Raw genomic sequence first — 22,893 nt, forward strand, 5'->3', positions numbered from 1 at the left:
GCGAGCCAGGGAGCAGCAGGGACAGGAGAGGGGGGAGGATGGTGCCCGAAAAGATGTGTGCAGCACAAGATGAGACCTCTGAGGAACAGAGGAGCAGGAAGACGCTGGTAAGGGAGAGGTGGTGGGGACAGAAAGGAGGGGAGCAGCCCCTGTGGGAACAGGGCAGAGGGGGTGTTCGACAGCTGGGAGATGTGCGACATAGTTCTGTGTGTCATGTTATCTGATGCCGTGATTCCTTGTCTGTGTGCTGGCGGGGGGGGGGGGGGGGGGGGTGGTGTCAGGGCAGGAGTTAGTGCTGCGTGTGTGCCCAAACGCAGGCTGGTTTGCATTATCGTGTTGTGCTTTGCTAGCTGGTTTCTTGTGCTGGTGGGCGAGTGGCTTTGCTGATACTCCTGAGCTCAGCCCAGGCGCGAGGTAGCAGATGGAGGCCAGACATGCCCCACGGCCTGCTTGTGTTGTGAATTTAAGCAGCTTTCTGGCAATGAGAGGAAGTGAAGGCTCTGCCTGTTCTCTGGGGCTGGGCTGTGCTGGTTCGTGCAGATGCGGATGTGGCGGCTGTGCCTGGCCAGAGAGGAACAGCTGGAGGAAGGGCCGGCTGGGAGGGACCTGGGCAAGCTTGTGCAGAGGCTGTGACATTTGAGAGGGCTTCCCCCGAAGGATCCCAGCACAAGCCCCATCATTTCTGGGGTTTGCTCCAGACCTGGGGAAGGGCCTTGTTCTTTAAATTTTCTGTGGTCCCATGGTATTTAATTTTAGCCCTTTTGAATATACCCAGCAAGGCCCCATTTATCCGCAGGCTGAATGATGAAGTCACACAAGATCTGGATGGGTTTAACCAACACATTCACGAGAGAGCTGAGGAGGAAATTGGGAGAGACACGAGCGATGGAGGCTGTGCTGTGTACCCTGCCTTGGAGGCTCAGGCAGCCCTGTAGACACCTCAGTACCAGGGGTGGCTTCTTTGTGCAACAGATCCCAAATATTTCTACCCTTAACAGGGAAAGGATGTAACCCACCAGTGCTTTGTTCCTTGGCTTGGACTCCCAGGGAGAGGATCTGCCTTCCAGGGAGCCTTGTCCACCTCAGCTGGGTAGCAAAGGATGCGAAGACATGGTGTGTTGCTGTGATATCCGGTGGACCAGCAAGCATGTACCACGGGAGGGTACAGATGTGTTTTGCTTGTCCTGGGGTTCTTTGGTTTGTGACAGGGCCCCAAAGGTCAGCCACATCTCTTGCTAGGCACCACTGTGGTGCATGGGGCATGTTCCCAGGGGAACAAGAGCAAAGACAGCACGTGGAGGAGGCAGTGGGTTGAGGGGCTCCTTGTGCCAGAGCTGCTGGCTTGGCTGACAGCTGGGGCTGGCAAGGGAAGCACAGTGCAGAGACCAGCTGTCCAAGCCTGTGTCAGCTTGACGGAGCTGGCTCATTAGGGTCAGGAGCATGAGGAGGGGGCTGTGGTGTCTCCAGGAGCTCCCTCAGTACAGGTCTCTCATCATGTAGTTAATGTATTTTAATGTACTTTAGCTTTCACAACCCAGAAATCCTCCTGCCTCCTTCAGCAACCCTCACAGCAGGGCTCTGCAGCAGGTCCATGGCTGGGGACAGGGCTTTACCAGTGACTCTGGTACCTCCCACTGTGAGGGAAGTTCTTGCATCCAGCACTGACCTTCCTTACTCAGAAGGGAAATGACCGCATGAGTCATGGGTAGAGGGCAGGGTCCTGCAGCAGCCGGGATTTGCTCATTTCAGGTGTGATTCCACCAAGCTATGGGGAGGTACCCAGAGGTACAGTAAATCCATGCTTTCTTGGTGGGGCTGAACAGAAATGAGAGATCAGGTTCAGCCAGTTACACTTGGCTGAAGTAAGTGGGGTTGCACCAGATCTCAGTTCCCCAGTGTCTCCATTGTCAGCCCTTAGTCATCCAGGTTAGAAAACAAAGAAAGTAAGAGAAACACACCCCAAGCCCCAGTTACAGTTTAAATAGCATGTTACTAGTACTAGTCACTGTATAAAGCGGGTGGTCATTGCCTTTCCAGTGCCTGGTATAGTATGTGGCAGGTCACTTCCTGCTCTGCCTAAAGCTTGGCTGTATGAGAAGCGCAAGGGGAAGGATGTTGTATGTTTGTGTCACTCACTGGGCAGCACTGGTCTTTGCAGTGTGAGGCACAGGCTGTTACATGTACATGTTGGTCACGTCCGTGGATGTGCTTCACCGGGCTGGAAACAATCCTTTCCTCTTCTTGATCCTGCTGTTATCACATTTCTCACCTCGTGTTTACCCTTTACTGAGCCTTTTGGGCGGCAGTTCACAGTGTCCCTCAGGCAGGCATTGCTTTGCTGCATGCAGCTCGTCAGAGCTGCCATCACTTTCACCTTGGGGTCTCACTGCTACTCACTGCACCACTGCTTTAGGTTGCCAGAGTCCTTGGACCATGATGGCCATCAGCCATGTCTGTCCTGTCTGAGTGGGCAGATCCAGAGCAGCCATAAATTGGAAGGAGGAGACTGTGTCCTCCCTGCTGAATGTCCCCACTGGGACTTTGCAGTTTGCATGGCTGAGGATGCCCAAGGATGCTCACATGTGTGGACATGCAGCCAGAGGCTGTAGAGGGCTGCTCAGAAGCTGCATTGCGCACTTGCAGTATGGAAATAGGTGCCTCAAGCTTGACAGGCTGGATTGTGATTTGTGTTTCTTTGAGTGTGTGCCCCAGGAATGGAGATAAACAGAGGTCTTCCCTGCTATGCCTGGAGAGCCAGTGCCAGAGAGCTGTGGGGTGAGGACAGCTGTGTGCTTGAAGGTATCCATGGCCAGGTGGTGGCTGCGGCTGGTTGTGAGGAACTCCTGGCTCTGTGGGTTTGCCTGTAATGTGGACCCCAGGGGTATGTTTATTTTCAGTGATGCTGGAAAGCGGTCTGTGATGTCCAAAGCTCAGGCATTTGTGAACGGCTGCTTCCCCTTGGGTCTAGTTTGGAAAGTATATGAGAAGGGTTTGCCAGGGTAGGTGTGCACTTCCCTCTGCAATAGGGCCTGGGGAGGGAACGCACTGCAGTGGGGGTGCAGGCTGTGAAAGACCAAGACCAGGGGTGCTTAGGTGGATGGATGGGTCCATGGTTACCCACATCCACCTGAGCTGTGAGCAGCAGGCTGTGTGCTGAGCCCAAGCTGAGGGCAGTACCTGGAGCAGATCTGTGAATCCACAGATGAGCTGTGCGCGTCCTTCAGGATGTACCCTGTGCGAGCCTAGGACATGTGTACCCTAGGGCACAGCCCAGGCTGTGTGTGCTCCTGGCTGTGGGATGCATGCCATGTGCTTGTGAAACACACCTTTGGTCATGTCACTCCTTTGTGCACTTAGTGTGCTTGTACACAGCGTGTGGGGTGGCTGTGGCTGTTATGGCGTAAGAGTGCTCAGTGACAGGAGGCTGTGTTTTGGGGGGTGATTAGGCAGTAGGTAATGTTCCAGTAATACTGTATGTAATACCCTCAACGAAAGCATCTCACCTGTGTTATCAATACTTCTTCATCTTCCCACTTCCCGTGCTCCTTCTCTTCAGAAATAACACTAGAGATTATTCAGATTTCCTCTTACTCAGCCAGGAGTGGCTGTGACACAGCAAGAAATAATCCCCTTTCAGGTCAAGCCGAAGCCAAGCCACCATGCCTCCAGACACGGCTCAGGATACCACAAGCCCTGGAGTGCTAATTACAGAGAGCTCTCCATCATGTACTGCACGCACCTCTGGAGGGAGAGACAAAAATGACTCTGAAAGACCTGGGGAGAAGTGACCCTTGGTGACCCTGCTGTGAAGGGAGCCTGTGATTGTGCAGGAGGAGCAGAGAGTTAGGAAGGCTGTGTGTCAGTAGCAGCCCCAGATGTGCTCTCTGGTTGGAATGGTGGAATGTGCCTTTTCTCTTGTGCTCTCTGTGCTGGGAGGCTGCTGTGAACTGACGGGTTGGAGGTGAGAGCAGCCAAGCAGGACTGTGGCTGGGAGGAGATGGCCCTCCATGTCTATCTGTAGGAAGGGCAGAAGTCCCTGAGCATAGAGGAGGTGCATGCCCTGCCCTGCATCGCTGCCAGGGCAGGGACCAACCTCTCCTCCAGCTCTTGGCTCTGCCTCGGGAGCTTTTTGAGTCCAGCTCCCTGTTGCTGTGTGAGGCTCGAGCAGGAGGGGTGGCACACCCTGACCTGCTCCCATCCACCTCTGCCCTGCAGGACCATGAGAAGCAGTACGTGGGCTTTGCCACCCTGCCAAACCAGGTCCACCGGAAATCTGTGAAGAAAGGTTTCGACTTCACCCTAATGGTTGCAGGTAAGATTGTGCATGGACGTGGCTGAGCCACATGGTGGATGCATGGAGGTGACCAGCTCTCCTCACTTCCCTTAGGTACTCCCTTAGGACCTGGATCCTCCCCTGCTTCTGTTCTGGTCCTTGTCTCAGACCTTACTTTGCTCCACAGCCTTTGTTGCAGTTCCCCCAGGAGGGATGGGCTCCTCCTGACTCAGTCATGCAAGCTTCTCCAATAGAGTGGCTGCTCTGGGTGGCGAAGGCAGAGTCAGCCAGGGTCCAAGGGAAAGGAAGGAAGGGGGAGAGGATGGAGGAGCTGGGAGATGACGTTTGTACAAGGATTGAGACATCTTGCAGCAAAGTCCTCCCACTGCTTGAAAAATTTAATGCTGATAAACAGCTTGTGACAGCTCATCTCTCACTTCCTCTGGCTCAGGATTCAAAGCTTTGTTCAGAGTTTGATTTGTAAGTCAATTAGTGGGTCATGTCACTTGCTTTTCCCTCCTCCCCTTTGCACTCTGTCAATTAGGAGAGTCGGGTCTGGGCAAATCCACGCTGGTGAATAGCCTGTTCCTGACAGACCTCTACAAAGACAGAAAGCTCCTCAATGCAGAAGGTAAGTTGGGGACAAATGGGGTGAATGTTCTTGTGCCTAGAGATCTGGACTGTCTTAAGGAATAGCATTTTGGTTCCTGTAGCAGCTACAGGCTTGGCTGGATTTCAGCCCTGTTGTCTGTTGCTGCCCTGCTGTCCTTTACTGGCTACAGGGGCACTAATATTTGAGCAAAAGGGGTTTGCCTGGAGGGCCCTTCTGTCCTATACAGGGAAGATAAGGCTACAGAGCAGCATTAGCCCTTTGGGTTGAGGTGTTGAGATTTGTCTTCTGTTCTTGGGTGCTGGAGTGTGGTAGGGATTCCGCTTCCCAAGCAGCCAGGCAAGATGTTCAGAACAGCTGGGCTACAAGCACTTCAGAGCTGTGTGTATCTTCACAGTCTGTCTGCTTGCTGCTGGCCTCCCGTAGTACCACTCCCTTGAGGATCCTTAGAGGATGATCAGGGTGAAACCCATGTTACTCTGTGCTCAGTGATAAGGAAGGAGCTGGATTGTTGTGAGTGTGAGTGGGGATCCCCAGCATTACTGCCTGGCTTTAACTCGCATATTCCTGTTCAAAGAGAGAATCAACCAGACGGTGGAGATCGTCAAGCACACGGTGGACATTGAGGAGAAGGGTGTCAAGCTGAAGCTGACCATAGTGGACACACCAGGCTTTGGAGATGCTGTTAACAACACTGAGTGGTGAGCAGGCCACCGCTGCCTTCCTCCTAGTCCTTGGTCATGTCTGTTTTCTGTGGGTGCTTCACAGGAAGGGGGTCTGGCAGCAGAAAGGGGATGATGCTGCCTTACAGCACCTAGGAGACACTGTCCTGTTAAACATGTGATTTTGTTTTGATTGAATTGCCTATCCCAGCTGGAAGCCCATCACTGACTACATAGACCAGCAGTTTGAGCAGTATTTCCGTGATGAGAGTGGCCTGAACCGCAAGAACATCCAGGACAACCGAGTGCATTGCTGCCTCTACTTCATCTCACCCTTTGGGCACGGGTGAGAGCCCCCACTCCAGGGCCAGGGTGTGACTGAGCCCAGAGGGAAGACCCTTGTGCCCTAGGATTGCCCTATAGCAGCTTGTATATTGGTAGGGCTGTTGGTACAGAAGAGCTGTCTGGATGCTCTTCCTTAGCTGAGCATCACACCACCTCCCTCCCTGTTGCTGGCATGACAGACTGCCTGTGATCAGGCAGAGCAGATCTCCCCCAGGCCTTACAGCCTGTTTTGGAAATCAGGAGAAATAACTGCACACAGATGTATCTTCCTATCTAGCTAAGCCTGACTGATGGGTAGGAAAGGGAATTTTAGGCTGCCTTCAGTCCCTTCCCCTTGCTGGCTTGTGTGCCAGCCTGGAGCGGCTGGAGGGGCCGTGTTGGCTGCCTGCAGCACAGGGCAGCCGGAAGGAGGCTCTAGGCTGTGGACTGGGCAGTATTTAGCTTGGAACAGAGCAAATACCTGGCCTCTGTCTGTGTGAGACATTCAGTGGCTAAAATCTGAAACAGCTTTCCTGAGGTTACAGCTCTAGCTGAGGGCTGTCCCTGTACTGCTGCAGGCTCTTGTGGCAGTGCTGTCCTTTTCCCTTCATGCTGGATGGGTGGGAGAGGCTGGAGGGGAAGCTGCTCAGTGTGTCCTTGCTAATAATGTCCCTCCTCATCTCTGCTGCAGATTGAGGCCTGTGGATGTTGAGTTCATGAAGGCTCTGCATGAGAAGGTCAACATTGTGCCCCTGATTGCCAAAGCTGACTGCCTGATCCCCTCTGAGATCCGGAAGCTAAAAGAGAGGGTGAGATGCTCTTTCTCTACAGGATTATACCTACTGTGGTGGTAGGGATGGACTGAGGAGGGAGGGGACATATATATATATATATATATATGTATATATGTACGTATATGTACGTTTGTATATATGTATATATGTACATATATATTTATAGTGTGTGTGTGCATATGTATATACACACACAGTACCTGTAAATCTGATTGCAGCAGTGCTCTGCTGTGAGAAGGGAACTGGTGTCTTCAGAAAGACCCGCTCTGTAGAAACACCCTCTGTAGGCTATAGCAAAACCATGGTTGCACAAACAGGGAATAAACCCAGCATTTCTGTATTGCTCAGCGTTATATCCTTTTGGTTTTGTCTTGCATGGACACAGATCAGGGAAGAGATTGACAAATTTGGCATTAAAGTGTACCAGTTTCCTGAGTGTGACTCTGATGAAGATGAGGAGTTCAAACAGCAAGACAGAGAGCTGAAGGTAAGGAACCTGCTCAGCGGGGTCTGGGAAGTCAGGCTCATGCGTATGTAAGTTGCTCCAGAAGGAGCCAGAGCTGCTTCATGTGTGCCAAAGCCCTGTGCTACCGATACCTAAGGGACAGCCTATGTTGGCTCACGTGGTAGATAGCCTGAAGAAGGTGCTGATGTCCTTGCTGTGAAGCAGAGTGGCATGAAGACCTGGCAGTTCTGCTCTCCCACCAGTGTCAGTCTTTCCTCAGTCTACCTCAGCCTACGTTTAAGATGAAGGCTGTGTTGTACAGTATTTGCAAACACCTATTTCTGAGTGATCCCTTGAGAAAGGAGGAGTGATTTGTGAGTGATGAGGCACCACTGTGACACATTAGTTACATGGGGGGAGACAGCGTGATCATATAGACCTGTCTGAAGGCCCCAGCAGCCCAGGCCTGAGCCTCTCCCAGGCTAAGCCAGCCCTGTGTGTGCATGCATTATGGCCTTGTTTCTCCTGTCAGAGAGGTGCAATGGGCTTTGGCTTTCTTCTGAGCAGAGAGGAGCAAGCCTGTACATCCCTGCCTGGACAAGCTCTTGGCCTACATTGTCCCATTTGCTTGGTGTCCCAGCCTCTCTACTCTGGCTTCCTTGTAGAGGAAAGAAGGGATGCAGGCACCAGCAGAGACACAGCTTCCCTCAGGACAGCTGAGAAGAGGTCGGGCTGGGAGATCCCAGTGCCGCAGGCTTTTCTCTGCAACTGGGTTGTGGTGTCCTGTACTGTGGCACATGTGGATGTCCCTGTAGGGGTAGGCCTTTCCAGCACCTGCCTCCTTACTCCTGAGTTTAAACCCTTGGAGGAGGGATGTGCAGGCAGCCCTGGGCTCAGCAGTGCCTCTCATTCCAGGAGAGCGCTCCCTTTGCCGTCATTGGCAGTAACACTGTGGTGGAGGCGAAAGGCCAGCGGGTCCGTGGACGGCTGTACCCTTGGGGCATTGTGGAAGGTAAGCATGTGGTGCCAGGGATAGGGGCAGGCAGGGGTGGGGGAAGGACAGGCAGGCACTTGTAATGGATGGCAGGGGAGAGCTTATCTCTACACAGCTGTGACTGACTGTGACACCTTTGGCACATGGCAGGGGACAGGGCATGGTAGAGACAGAGGCACTGGGACTAGCTCAGGAGGCCTGTTACTGGGGGTGCAGCAGTTGCCCTGCCTCTGAAGCCATGACAGACTGAAGAAGAGAGGCTCCAGTGTGAATGGGAGAATGCCTGGGCTTTAATGCAGTAGGATAGGGCTTCTTATCAAGGGGGGTGACTGGGCATTGCCAGTGTAGTTTCTGGGGAGAAGCCACTGCCCTCAGTCAAACTGAATAAGAAACCTTCCTGCAGTCTGTCCTTTGCTGCTGGTCCTGTGTGTGCTGGAGTTGCTGGGCTGGAGGCTGTGCTTGTGCACAGTGTGTTTGTCTCTAACTTTCTTCCTTTCTAAAGGGATGTCATAAGGCCCATAGGCAGAATAACCCTGGAATGGCTTTTGCTGCTATTGCTGACTCCCCCATGCTGGTGCATTGCGTTAAGCTCTTGCAGCTTTAGATCCCAAAAGCTGTGCATTTGTGTGCTGGTGCCCACTGCTTGGGCTGCCCAGCTGCTGGCTCTGCTCTCTCACTGGCTCCAGAGGGGGCTGTGCCTGTAGTAGTGCTGGCATTTGGCAGGGGGATCAACTCTGTGAGAAGCTGGGCCTGACACAGCGCCTTCCCCCAGCCCTGCCGAGAGGTAAATGGAGATCACCACGGCAGGCACACAGCTACTGAACACAGCACTGCCCTGTGGAGTCCTGCAGTGCTGCCTGGAGCCTACGGGGGCCTTTCAGTCAGTCCAAAAGTCTGAGGAGATGAGCAGTTTGCCACCAGCACTGGCTGTGCTCGTTGTGGTTGTAACAGTGACATCCCATGTACCTGGGAGCAGCATCCTCCTTCAGGGCTCTTCTGTACATGCTTGATTAATACTCTTGCCCAGCAAAAGTCTTGGGAACACAGTGACTTGAGCAGCCTGGCCTCAGCATTGAGAAGCTCAGAGCATCATCAAGGCTGGAGGCAGGGCCAGGGGGAGAGCTCCAGGCAGTGGTGGAAGATAAGGAGCAAGCCCTATGGGGAGTTTTAGTCCAGCCTGGGTGCTGGGAGGTGCGAAGAGTCTCCCTGGAAAGGGCTGCTGAGGTGTGACATCCAAGCACTCTCCCATCGTTGCTTCTGCAGTGGAAAACCAGGCACACTGCGACTTTGTGAAGCTGCGGAACATGCTGATCCGAACACACATGCATGACCTGAAGGATGTCACTTGCGATGTCCACTATGAGAACTACCGAGCTCAGTGCATCCAGCAAATGACCAGGTAGGTCCCCATGGCTTCATCCAGAGATGGCAGGGGTGTCTCACTGCAGAGCTGGGGTTGCTCTCACAACTGCTTGTTCATCAGAAGGCTCTGCGACTGCTGGGGACATGCTGGGCTGCAGTCTGGGGATTGGCACTAGGGGCTAAAATAGCAAATCCAAGCATGTCTGTCACAGCCTGAACCCATGGTGGGGATGGTTCTGAGAATCCATGTTCCTGTCTGAGGATTCCCCATGTAGATCTTGAGAAACAGGCCTGGAGATTATTTTGAAGAGCTGTTCCTAGCTCTGGGTGAAATAAATCCAGCCTAATGAAACGGGATAAATCATTTCTCTGGTGGGTGATAGCTGCATGCATTGCCAGAGAGGAAGGCATTCTGCAATGTGTGGTTGTGTCCAAATCACAGCATGACCCTTGGGATGCTGTTGTTTCTGAGACAACAGAGTCCAGGCAATTAGCAAGACTCTTAACACATCTCCAAAGATGTCTCTGCATTGTCTTCCCATTGCATTTGATTCTCTGTGGTTTCAGTCACAATGACCAGAAAATAGAGAACACTCACAGGCTACTAATTTGAAACATCTTAATTCTTTTTCCTTCTTCCCTCCATGACTGCAATACTGGTGACACATTTTAGGTTTACTAGGTCATTTGTTGCAAACCATCCCTTTCACTTCCTGCCTGAACTGGCTGGGTAGCTCTGTGCTGCCACGTTGCAGACATGGCTGCACTTCACCAAGGAGCAGTCCTGCATGTGTGCAAACATGTAGGTTGGCACATTCTGTTCACACACAGTGTATCTCAATACTTTTGCATAGCAGAGGAGCCTGTCTTTTTCAACATTGAAAATAGGGAGTCCGAAAATAACTGTGTTAAATGTTAGAGATCTGAGAGAAGTGTCACAGCTGCTATTTAGGTAGGCTGTGTATCTATTAAAAGAAGAGCATGATGAAAAAGCAGTTACTCAGCTTAAGAAAAGGTTGTTTGGTGCCATTTCTCACTGCATGGCTAGTTCCTTGCCAGTGAAGAGGTCTCGTAAAATCAGACCGTGGCCATTTCTAGCAGTGGGATAAGGGTCCTCTAGAGAGATGTTCTGGGAGGAGATCCCGAGCTCTAGGACTGGAATTCACTCAATAATGAGCCAACGGTGACTCCAAGTGGTGAACACCTGCAAGTGGCATTTTGAATTCCCAGTCATTACCAACCACCCTGTCCTCTGACTTTTGTAAGCAAGTCACCTCCTTCCTCTCTTCCCAGCCTGCACTGATGGGCATCCCAGCCCTCATCACAATGCTGCTGTGCCATTGCTTCTCATGTCTACTGCCTCCTGAATGTGAGGGCAGGCTTTGTTATAAAGGCTTGTAGCAATTAAACTGCTGCTCTGGTTTTATTGTCCTGGAAAGAAAATAACCGTGGTGAGCATGTCATGCCTTAGGGATGCTGGTAGTATGCATCGATGCTGCATAGGCACATGCACATATGAGCCAAAGGAGACCAGCTGAATTGTCTGTAAACGTCTCTGCTAAGCTCGCCAGTGCAGCTACAAAAGGTGGTCAGAAACATCAGCCCTTTCTGTGTTTGCTCTCATTGTGAGCCTGGTTTGGATTTTCCCTGTTAGCTACCCACAAGCTTTGTTTTGAAAACTTTCACTGGCATTGGTCTCATTGTGCATCCGAGTGCATCCCACACCTCTGGGCTAGATTGTGCCACAGCTCCCCCGCTTGGCTGGGTGCATGCTGCTGCATTGCTGGCAGGTCTGCTGTCATGAGTGACAGCCATCATGTGGGGACACCAAAGCTAGCCAGCCTGAACCATAAGTGACTGCATTTCTCCCTTCTCTCCATCTCTCTAGCAAGCTGACTCAGGACAACAGGATAGAAAGCCCAATTCCTATCCTGCCTCTCCCAACACCAGACACTGAGACAGAGAAGCTGATCAAAATGAAGGATGAGGAGGTGAGAGTCATTTCTGCCTTGGTCTCCTTGGTGTTGGAGTTGGAATGTGAGGACTTTTTCCAGGATTTCCCCATGGAGGCTGTCCTGAGGCTTCCCACTCCTGCCTCCCGCCATCATGGGCTCCTGGTGTGGAGGACAGGGTGTGAAAGCTGTGGCTTCCTCTGTCAGGGAAACATGGCTCCATTCCACCCCAGGTACAGATGTCTCTGTGCTTGGGCAAGAGTTAATACTACCCAAGGGACCCCTTTTTCAGCTCCAAGGGACTGTGCCCAGTGCAGATGACCATCTTCAGGCCACAGCAGATCCCTTTTTGACTATCTCTTTTGTGTCTCATGCAGTTACGGCGGATGCAAGAGATGCTGCAGAAGATGCAGCAGCAGATGCAGGATCAATGAGAGGCAGGCACTCGGAGGGCAGAGGGAATTCCCCAGTGACCATCTGAGGCCTGGCAAGAGCTGTGGACGTTTAGAAAAGGTTTCCTGTTGTATAGACTTGTGGGCAAGAGCTGCACCCGCACCCTCTAATTTATTAGCAGCAGTGCTGGCTTTGCGGTCAGCTGGATTGTGGAGGAGGCTGTTCACTTAACAGTTTACTGATGCGTATTTCTTTTTTAATAATTATTCTTTCTTTTTTTTTTTTATTTTTATTTTTAAAGAAAATAGCCTGGGAAGTCTCTAAGGCATCCTAAAAAAGAAAAAAAGAAAAGAAAAAGATGTCCCTTTCCCATGTACTAATCTCTTGTTTGGGAATGCTCTGGTATTTAAAGTCCTGGTTTCTCTGGTGTACGAACTTGACTATCTGTGTCAATGCACGTAAATGTTTACTCCCAACTGAGGTGCTGTGCCCCTTCCCCATTCCCCTTGTCTGGGGCCAGCACAAGCATTGTAAAGGCAGCCGTACCCTCCTGTGAGTTTGACCTGTGCTGATCGGCTCCTCAGCCTGAGGCCAGCTGTGGCCCAGGGAGCTGGGGCTGGGGGTTTCTCTGTGCACTGACCTGCTCAGGGGTCCTGATGGTTGCCTGGTTTCCTGCCTGGTTTTTTTGTTTAGTTGGTTGGGTTTAGTTTTCCTATCAAAAAACTCTGGGATCTTTGCACTGAGTGGTGAGGGGCTGAGTCTCTTGAGGTCAGTTAGAAGAAAACATCTTCTACTGCTCTCAGTTTTGTCTTTTCTGGAAGAGAGGATGAGTTGTTGGTTGCTGCCTGCAAGGAGGAGATGATGTGAATGAGCACTTTCCCAGCCATGGTTTCCTCTTATGGCAGGCTGGAGGTGTTAGTAGAGGAACCCCAGAGTCCTGCAGTTGGTAGCTGCATGAGGTTTAGCTTTGGTCATCCAGCTGCAGTGTGTCTGGAGTATCTGTTCTGAAAAGCACTGCAGTAGCCAGAACACTTGGTTGGGACTGCTTCGGAAGAGATAGAAACCCTAGGGCTGAAATCCATCCCTGAATGCAGAGCTGGGCCCTGGCCGCAGGCTTTGTGGTCCTAGAAGTGCGTTGCTGGCCCTGAGCTGCTGCTGAGAAAAGGACCAATTTTTGTAGACTTGTTCCAGAGATCTGCAAGCTGCCTGTCCAGGCAGGTGCGGGGTCAGCATGTGCAGGAGTGTCACTGCATGGGGCTGAGCACAGCCCAGCAGACTTGGCACTTGCTCCCCTGCCCTTCCCCTGGGTTTCAGCCTTTCTCCCCCTCCCTGGTCCGAGGCTCTTCCTGTCTCAGTGCTGGGAAGGCTGGTGGATCTGCTGGGCAGAGATAAGAGCACTTGTTGCCCAGCAGCTTCTGTCCTGTTCTTGCTTCCTGCAGTATTTTTAACTTTAATCCAGCCAGAGCAGAGCCCTGGAGTGTGATGGGGCTGACAGGGCAGGTCTCACACTGCCGCCCTTGCAGGGAATCAGGGAGAGAAGCACACTTGGCTCTTCTCTCCGACTCCAGGGATTGCTACCATGGGCTGGGCCCTTTGGCTCCTCTGGCTCCCAGCGTGATTTTTCTGTCTCCTTTCCCCTTTTCTATCTGTTCCTCCATCGCTGACTCCCCAGTAGATCTACCTGGGTAGGAAGCACAGTGTTGTCCAGGATTGGCTAGACCCTGAGTTATGTTATTAGGTATTGCAGGGCTTGTCCAGGTGGTGAGTAGTTTGGCTGGTTCCAGTTATTCACTGTACAGAGCCCCTGCTTAGCCTGAACTTGGGCTGTAGGGGCAGGGCAGAGGCAAGGAAGGACAAAGCAAGGGTGGAAGCCCCTTGGCAGAAATGTACAAGCTGGGCAAGAGCAGTGTCCAACAATTACTGTTTTTTCTTTCATTTTCCCCTATATTTGGCTCATAAGCAACAGTGGCAGTGCCAGCCTAGGGGAGGGGAAGGGTTCAGCTTGTCTTCAATAACATGCAGGACCAAGGTGCTTAAGGAGGAAATACACCCTTTCTTTGTGCAATGTGCTTACTTGAGCAGGGGAGTAGCCTGAAAGAGGAGCTGCCTCCATGTTCCTCTTTCAAACAGATTCATTCCTAGAAAACAAAGGAGACCTTTACCCTCTGGAGTAGAGGAGCTGACAGCTTTTATGCTGGGCTGTGTGCAGAAGTGCTGTATGCTGGTGAGAGCACTGATCACAGACAGGCAGGATTGCTGAGGGTCTGTCCCTCTGGGTGAGGAAGCCTCCATCAGCTCAGTGCACATGGCTCCTATGTCAAGTCAATAGACACAAGTCAGTCCCCTACAGCGAGCTGAAGCCTTTGGCTACCAGCTGATAAAGGTTGTTCAACTTGTCCACAGAATGCCCAGGAGTGAGGCACTAGAGATGGCTTCTGCAGAGGGGCAGTGGTACTGGTGAAATCATGTCTCCATGCAGGAGGTTCCCTGCACAGAGCACCAGTCTGGGGGGCTTCCTGGAACAGGATTAGAAACTGACTTTGGGGGCACCAGGGCTTCTGACTCTGGCCTAAAAGGTGGTATCTCTTTATTAAAGGAGGAGTGTTTTGTACTACAGCATTGAGCTGCACAGTAAGTGGAGAAGAGACTCCTGAACAAACGTAGCTTGGCCATTTGGCTCTGGCAGTGAGAAGTGTGGATAGGAAAGCAATTTAACACCTCCCCTCACACAACCCCCCACAGCCTCATATGCGACCTCTGTACCTTCAGGCACGTTCCCATGTCTCTGCCAAGCTTTGCTCTGCTGAGTGAGTCGCTGCAGGGCTGGTGTCCTGCTCTACAGAGCTATCCCAGGCTGCAGCTGGGGCTGTCGGTACAACATCTCAGACCTTGTGCCTGGCTGGGAATGGAGCCGTGGCATGAACTCTTTGTGTGCCGCTGCCTGTGTCCTGCCTGTGCAGTCCTTGCTGCCTTCCCGCATGCCTCCCCTCAGTGAAGGAGGGGGTTCCACTCTTCCTGCTTTGCAATGGTGTTCCCTGCTCCTCCTCACAAACTCTTGCTGTGCTTTAGCTCTGGCTTGCTCCGGCCACGCATTTTCCCCACCCCTTGCTCCATTCCTAGGCTCTTTTTTTCCTGTCCATCTGTTGGGTTATTATAATATATATTTTTTTGTAAATTTCTGTTTGAACATTTTGTCATTGTGAAAAAAGAAAAACAAAACCTTTTAAACCATATCCATTTTATTAAATGATTATTATTATTATTATTAATGTTTACTACCTGAATTGATCAGTGAAATAAATACATTCAAAACCAACAACCTCTTTCTGTTTAATTTTCAGTTCCCTTGAGCAGAAATGGTGATACATTATGGGTAAGAGAGAGCAAAACTGACACTGTTTCTCCTTTTGTCTCATTCTGTCAGAGAAGGCTTCAGGCATGGCTTCTTGATGCAATTCCTAGCCTGTTGATGTCAGAAGCTAGACAAGATAAACTTGAAGATCTTCTATCTTTAAGCTTCCCCTAGGAGCAGTGTCTAAGTCAGAAATGGGCAGCTTGGCAGGATCCAGTCCTGGGAAATCCAGTTTTAAGGAGCCAGAGGAGCACTGCTAAGTCTGTGCTGCATGTGCTGCATGCAGAGCCACAGTGGATCTGGCTCCTGATCAGCTCTCTGCCATTCACTAGACCGTGAGTAAATGTAGCACCAAATGCATGAGACAAGGTAAGTTTGCTGAGCAAACTTAGTAGTAGTAGCTTAGTAGTAGGAAGTAGTCAGGCTGCTCCCAAGTGGAAACCAGGCCCTGCAGGACAAACTAGGTTCATTTGTTAACCTCTTCCCTGTTCTGCCTATCAGTGAAACAACTGGAGTGATCTGCTCCAACTTTCTAGAAATTTAAAGTTTGTTTTGTTCAGGGCATTGAAGATTTTTCCTTGGTTAGTGTCAAATTCTGCTGCTGTTTACACCCTAAATTCTTTTAGCATCAGCACATTCATGATGTTCATCATTTCTGCTCTGTATGATGTGCACACTACAAGGTAATGGAGAGTTGTGCCCAATATAGCAATAGTTTCACAATGTAATTCTGGTGGCCTTATCCTAAGGAGCATAGACAATGCTTTGATGGCAGAAAAATATCTGTGAAGGTGTGATGGCCTTGAGAAGACAAGATTCTACCTGAATTTAGTTTTGACACTTGGCCTGATCTGTTCAAGTGTATTTGTGTAATGCAACTTCTGAATAAATGATGTGGTCAGTCTTTTTATCAGTAGCTACAAGCTGGACTTGTTGAGAGGTGCCGACTCTCTTGGCTACCTAAAGAGCAGTCCTCAGAGCACTATTTTTCCTGGTCTGTTATTCTTCCTGTGAATCTAACAGGTTTATTTTGATATAGACAGTGAAATGCCAAGAGTTATATTTTAAGCCTGTAACTATCATGAGAGGATGCAGGTGCCTGGCTAATCTTTCTCCTTGGCTCAACTATTGACACTATTGTGGTCACTGAAGTCCATTTTTTACAGCAAAGTCCATTTTCTTCCACTGCTAATTAGGAGTAGATTTGTGTCACTGCTTCAAGTGAAACCTCAGGGTCAGTACACTGCAAAGTGCTAGGTCTCCCCACTCTGCCAAATATAGTCTTCCTCATGAGATAGAGAAACCAAAGGCTGCAGCGCTCAGGGAGTGTGGTACATATCAGTAACGTCGCCTTCCAGGTTGAAACGCAGTGTGAGTTTCTACTTTGCAATTGAGCCTTTGTGATGTTTCTGTCGGACCAAGCCTGTGGGCCCAGAATCACAGTTAGCAGTACTGTCAGCATCTCTCCTGGCAAATATGTTCTTGTGAGCAGTGTCAGTTCCCATTTCTTGGAACACTTGCTCAATGAAGCCTCAGCTTCCGGTGATATGCAGCAGACTTGCAGGAAGGCCTCATGTAGGAGGTGTCCTTGGGATGAGCCTGACCCTTATCTTGCCAGCCAGCTGCAAGGGGATTATCCGGGAGCTCAGCTATGCAGCTGCAAACACTCTTGTGCTGGCTGGGCTGCCTTAGGACCTTCCTCTTGTCTTGTAAAGCCAGCAAGAAAGCAAGGATTGAACTACTCTGGTAAGTCAACAGAGTTACCTCTGGTAACTTTATTTTATGTTTTATTTGCACAGAAAAGCACTGCCTTGTAGGTAAGTGTAGTTCTTCTCCTAAAGAAGTTATAGCAGCTTATGTATTCAGTGGTGTAAGACTGCAACACAGACAGCTCATTGACCTGTGTCTCTACAGTATGGCCACAGCTCCAGTAGGAGATTATTCACATGCTGGAGCAATATCTAGCATGGAAAACAACACTGACCTCCATCCTTGGTGGTCAGTAGTCTCTCTGCTGGCCAAGGACTGTTTATCACTTCTTTTCAACGCTGGAAAGACTATTTTTTACTTGTGGTAACACTACATTTATTTCTGAATCTCCTCTTGTAGTTTGCATGAAAAAAGCTTTGCTTACAATTGCGATTCAGAGCTGTGATAAGGCATGAGCAGTTTCATATCCTAATTTTTGATTCCTTCACATAAATTTTCTGCGCCTCCAGTGATGCTGAAAATACAAGCAGCTCTTGTACACTTCTGAGGACTAGTTAAAATAAATTTGATGGCTGCAGCTAAGCCTCCCAGTAGCCATCTGTTCATATCCCTCCTCAAATCCAGGGTTAGAAGACCAGGAACATTTCTTCTGTAATAAGAGACCAAGAATTTGCATGCCTCTTTTAACTCTGTTCTTTTCAGAGCTCTCGCACTCCTGTGAAGGACAGCAAATTCATCCAACTTTAGAAACTCATTCTCAGAACAAACCAGCAAAAAACCTGCTGTCATCCTAGAGTGTGTGGTGTCTACTTTCCTGGTCTCTACCTCATCCAGTCTCACCAGGAGAGTGTTTGCAGGTGAAGATGAACAGTGGAATTCTCTTGTTGCCTCTCCTTGGGTTCCTCCCACTCGTGATACCTACATGCCCTGTGCCATGCAAGTGTACCACCACCATTATCGACTGCACTTCAAAAGACCTAACTCTAGCAAAACTACCTGTTGCTTTCCGCCCTTCAGCTGAAATTATCCACCTTGGTTACAACAAGCTCACCTCTATTCCCAATGGACTCTTTGACAATCTAAAGAGCCTTCAGGTTGTCTACCTGCAGGGCAACCCTTGGGAATGCAACTGCGACATCCTCTACTTGCGCTCCTGGCTCCAGTGGCAGCAGAACCGGACCTTATACAGGGATGTGAGATGCAGCTCCCCAGCTCACCTGCAGGGCCGGATCATTGCCTATCTGACAGAAGATGAGATCATTGCCACATGCCAGTACTGGTACTGCATCCTGGCTCTCCTCTCTCAGCTCTGTCTTTTCATCCTCCTTTTCCTCCAGGGTGTCTTTATTATCTTCATCATTGTCTACCTTCAGAAATTTCGGAGAATGACTGCTGAAGCTCAGAGCACCACCCAAGATCTACACCAGCATGTAGACACATGGGCATCTTCAAGAAGCCCTTACAATGGTGATTAACATCACAAGACTGAAGACCCTCCTCCCCCTTGGGTGATGCTGTGCTAAGGTCCTGTGGTTTGTGATATCCAGAGGGAGCAATTCGGTGCAGCATCTGACCCTGACTGCCGTCCAAAACAGGACTGGACCTGATCAGACACTTGCTGTATTTCCAAAGACCTGATCTTGTGGGTTTTTACTGCTTTAAATTCTTTAGCATGATCTTTATTGCTTTGATGAGCTCGGGGTGGTTCTGGTTTGATAGACTAAGGAAATCATCAACTACAGCAGCCAGAACTGACTCATAACTGTAGGGCCTGTAGTGCTTGATCCTTCCTGTGCTAGCATATTTCAGCCATATTTTCACAATGCTTCTGGTTGCACTCGATCAGGTGAGAATAGAGGTGGTCAGTGAACAGTTGAGGTACTGGACTAAGGCAGTGGAGAAATACAGTTTCCTTGGTGCGACCACAGATTGCCTTAGTAAACTTTGACAAATTGACTGAGTCTTCTCCTGTCTCAGTTTCCCATCAGTAAAAGGGAAAGGATGCTTCTTCTTGCTTAATACATCTTTCCTAATGTTCTTCTGGAGGAGGGAGGAATTGTTTAGAAGCCTACCCTTTTCCCCCTGTCTTCATTCCTTTTAATCTATGTATAGTTTCTATACTGATTCCAACATACACTGTGTCAGACTGGGGCCCTGAGTGTTTGTGAGACATTCACCTGGAGCCAAGTGGTGTTGAACCTGGAGTCTCCCTCTGATTGTGTTTATATGGCACCTGGCACAGGAGATCTGGTCTTGTTTAGACCCACTGCCGTGACTACTGCCGGTTATGTTGTCCCTCTGTTTCTGGAATGAAGCAAAATTGAAATAAAATAATGATGCATGTTGATCTAAACGGCTTATTTTTGGCATCCTACACTGCGAATCTTGCGCTCTGTTGCACCCTGGACAGTTTCTTAGGCTCCCGTACACCCACCTGTGCCGAGCAGAGCACGTAACGAAGGCAGGTGGAGGTGTTACCAGCAGCGCGCCACGGGGTTAACCGTGACAGCTTCTGCCTTTCACAGCGGGCAGGTCCTGCGGGGCTCCCGGGGTAGCTCCTAAGCTGCCGCTTACCGTGTGTCACCGGCGGGTCTGTAAAGGTGCCAGCCTGTGGGTGGGGCACGGCCCTGAGCCCTCAGCGCAACGGTCGCGGGCGGCCGTTAACGGTCGTTAACCGCCACCTGGTGGTCCCGAGCGGCGCTGACCGCCCTCACCTGCTGCTGAGGGGAGCCCTGCGGAGCGGGAGGGGCTCCGGGCGCTGCCGGAGGGGACAAGGAGGGGTCTGTGCCCTGGTGCTGTGCGGTGGACGCTGAGGTGCGAAGATGGAGTCCTGTGTGCAACATGAGGCCGCCTCGCCCTGCCGAGGGCGGGCTGGCGTCGAAGGCTCTGAGGGCAGTTCGCCATGTTGTGTGCGCCTGGGCCAGCCTGGCTGAGGTGAGTGATACACAGCTCTGCTCGGTGGGCTCTTTCCTCCTTTTCTTCTCTCTGCTCCATGTCCCTCCAGTACTGGTTCACCGTGATGTTTGCCTGACTGAGTGTTGCAGTGTAGCAACCAAGGAAATGGAGTTCCAGTGCAGATTTGGTTGGTCGGTTTGTTCTGCTGGGGATGGAACCTTGCTTGGTGTTGTGGTCAGTGCACCTCTCGTGTGGGGCTGCAATGTTCTCTGCAATATCAGCAGTAACCATGGCCTCCAAAGGGGGACACAGTTCCACTGAGGAGCCTGCTCCGTGGAGATGCCCAAAGTGATGCTCCATGAGGCACCCGACACTCAAATCTCTTGACTTTCAGGTACTGTGGTGTTACTGCTCCTCCAAGGAATAGTTTTTCCCCAGGAGTAGAAAACCTGTTTTCTGGCTTGTTTTTTCCCAGTATCCTTTTCCCAGAATCCAGATGCAGATGTGTAAGGAAGTAGCGCTGTCTCCCCTTCACCCCTTTTTTTGTAGTTTCCTTAGGTCAATTATACTGCTATTTTAGCTGGTTTATGCCTGTTGTAAGTCCATTTCCTTTAGTGATATGTGCAGAGAATGTGAAAGGCTTTTTGCTTTCCCAAGGTGTGCTGGTGTGGCAGAATGAATCCCTGAGTTTTCTGCAGGTTTTTAGCTGAATTTACCTGTGTTGGAGGATGTTGCCGGTGCACGTGGACAGGTACTGACAGTGCTGCAGGCACAGGCTCAGGTACTGGGAGAGGCTGGACTGGGCACAATCCCAGCCCTGTGACTGCTGAGCTGCCTGCCTGTCACCACTGCCGTGGGGTGCTGGAAAACCTTCAGTACTTGGTGTGCCCAGAGCAGAACAACTGCTGACCGTGGTTTCATTTCCCTGGGGAGGCAGGAAGGGTCCTGACTCTGCATCATTAAGTTTTGGCACATGAAAGGTAAAAAGCCTTTTTGGCATCATTTGCACCTGTGAAGAATGTGACTAGCCATAGCAATGTGATAATGAATTGCACTGAGTGCAGAGTGATTTGTATGCCATGGCAGCATGTCTAATCCATAAATCTAGTGCCTGCATGTCTTGGCTTCTCCTGGCTTGGAAAGCTGCATGTCACAGATGCTTTCTTGCTCCACTGGCCTGTGGAGGGTCTGCTGTACTGCTGAAGGGAGAACTGGCTTCCTTTCTGAAGGGAGGGACTGTCCAAGGCTTCACAGTGGCTTCAAAAGGGAAGCAGTGGTGAAATATGGCAAAGATAAATGCCAACCGTTAAGATGCTTTACAAATAACTTAATAGTATCAAGGCCAATCCAACACCTGGGCATGCAGAATTAGGCTGCCAGGCCTGCCAGACAGGCTGCTGCATTGCCAAAGATTCACAGTGCTTCCAAGCAGCTCCTGTCTCTGAAAGACATTGGAATCCAAACCAGAGTGTGTTTGCAGCCTCCACTGATGCAGAGCTCCAAGCTTGAGGTGTCTGAAAAGCAGGTCAGCACTTTTTAAGTGAAGGACAAAATGGTTGGTAGATGACGCTGGGGAAGGCACACTGGTTCTACCTTCTTTTAAATACCTTCTTTTTTCACCACGTGGTGATGCTTGCATGCTTTGCACAGTAAAAGAAGTCTTGAAAGCAAAGCAAGCTGATTTTGGAGCTTTGAGAATTTTAGCCTAGAATCCCACAGAGAACCAGTTTTTCAGTCTCTGTACCTTATGGTGATAGTGGTTATGTTTTGCTTCATGTTTGCTGCAGATGCTTGTTTAGATGGTGTATTATTGACGCCTGGGAACCTACCCCTGTTGTTTTAAATAGACTTTCATAGTTTCTGATCCCTCATATGTAGGATGAAAAGATCACATATTTACACATACAGAACAACTTGTCCACTATAGGGCTTGGTTACTGAGACAGGCCCATTCTGTGCAACAGCTGGAGAATAGCACTGCTTAGAGATCATATGGAGGAAGGTCCTGGAGAAGCATGGCATATCCCTGTCACACACAATCACAGATGTATGCTGTGCATGTGCCCGAGATGGGAATGTTCAATGGATGCCCTGGTGGCAGCCTGATGTGGGATTTGTTGCATTGCTTACGAATTGAAAAAGACATTTTTCATGGTCATTTATGTGAGGCTACCTGGCCTTCTTCAAATCCCTAATTTCCCTTCAGTATTGAAGTATACAGGACATCCCAGAGAGAGTGCCAAGAAAACCAGTGCTAATGCCACATCATGGGACATCTTGTCCGTTCTAGGGTACATGACAGAAGAGCTATTTTACAAATATTTATAAATGGGATTTACTTTTTTTTTTAATATATATTTGCATATGAAAACTGAGGCTTCCTCAGACTCCTAAGCCTGATTTCAGAGGGCTTTAAATGGAGAGCACACAGTATAACTTGACAGGTTTCCACAAATGATTAGTTATCTTGGATACATGTCTTGAAAGCAGCAGGTTACAGTGTTAAGGTTTATTCTGAAGATAGTATGTGCAGTTTGTTCTGAAGATACTGTATGTCTGGATAAAGGTATATGTTCCATATATTCTCTGGAAGGACAGGTTAGAGCACTGCTGAACAACATAAAAGATTAAAATGGTTTTATTAAAAAAAAAAATAAAATCACCCTCTTAAATCTACAAGTAACTTTTTTCCTACCTCTTTATGTGTTTCATGATCTTCTTCTGCTCTGAACTGTTTTTGACTATTGAGAACAGAATATGCTGGGAGTGTTGCTTTATGTTTTCACAGGGGAGGATTAACCAGACAGTTATGAAACCAAACTGTAAAGAACGCCCTCTATGGAAACCTAATGGTTTAGGCTGTAGCACTGATCTACGGTCCTCCTCTGTAAGAGCTGATAATCACTTCTAACCTTCCCTGTCTCAGTGCTTTGATGCCATATCAGTGTCATTCATTTTGCATGAAAACAGAGCTCATTGCATTAAGGTCAGTCTCGGGAGCCGTACCCATATTGACATGTAATTTGGATTTGCTCGGAAGAGGGCAGCAAGTAGCTTTTAATCTCCTGTTCGCTTTTACTGGTAAAATCAACGTGAGATGTGGGCCTGGGGGAGGATAAAGGCAAGT

The 22,893-nt window shown here is 49.9% G+C and overlaps 2 protein-coding genes across 6 annotated transcripts in view; both read left to right on the forward strand.

The window, feature by feature from the left end:
• SEPTIN5 (septin 5) overlaps positions 1–13,648 on the forward strand; it is a 54,522-nt gene extending 40,874 nt beyond the window's left edge. For 4 of the 5 annotated variants that reach the window (XM_057414867.1, XM_057414869.1, XM_057414868.1 and 1 more), the window contains exons 2-11: positions 4,216–4,312; positions 4,818–4,904; positions 5,461–5,584; positions 5,757–5,891; positions 6,561–6,678; positions 7,049–7,150; positions 8,024–8,120; positions 9,366–9,501; positions 11,353–11,455; positions 11,794–13,648. In XM_057414867.1, coding sequence (XP_057270850.1) covers positions 4,216–4,312; positions 4,818–4,904; positions 5,461–5,584; positions 5,757–5,891; positions 6,561–6,678; positions 7,049–7,150; positions 8,024–8,120; positions 9,366–9,501; positions 11,353–11,455; positions 11,794–11,850 — 1,056 coding nt within the window. In that variant the 3' untranslated portion in view covers positions 11,851–13,648. Of the gene's footprint in view, positions 1–23; positions 108–4,215; positions 4,313–4,817; positions 4,905–5,460; positions 5,585–5,756; positions 5,892–6,560; positions 6,679–7,048; positions 7,151–8,023; positions 8,121–9,365; positions 9,502–11,352; positions 11,456–11,793 lie in introns of those variants that run through there. The other variant, XM_057414866.1, reaches the window with a different exon arrangement.
• Positions 13,649–17,375: 3,727 nt separating this feature from the next.
• GP1BB (glycoprotein Ib platelet subunit beta) lies at positions 17,376–18,630 on the forward strand. Its single transcript, XM_057414873.1, has one exon. The coding sequence runs from the start codon at positions 17,735–17,737 to the stop codon at positions 18,344–18,346; it is 612 nt and encodes a 203-aa protein (XP_057270856.1). The 5' UTR covers positions 17,376–17,734; the 3' UTR covers positions 18,347–18,630.
• Positions 18,631–22,893: the final 4,263 nt, after the last annotated feature.

This window comes from Pezoporus wallicus, unplaced genomic scaffold, assembly GCF_028554395.1.
Source record: "Pezoporus wallicus isolate ANWC-B61680 ecotype Strahan unplaced genomic scaffold, APGP_CSIRO_Pwel_v1 contig_8047, whole genome shotgun sequence".
Lineage (NCBI taxonomy): Eukaryota > Metazoa > Chordata > Aves > Psittaciformes > Psittacidae > Pezoporus > Pezoporus wallicus.

Coding starts and splice junctions, on each gene's coding strand:
- GP1BB (XM_057414873.1), top strand. CDS start 17,735: ATGAACAGTGGAATTCTCTTGTTGCCTCTCCTTGGGTTCCTCCCACTC.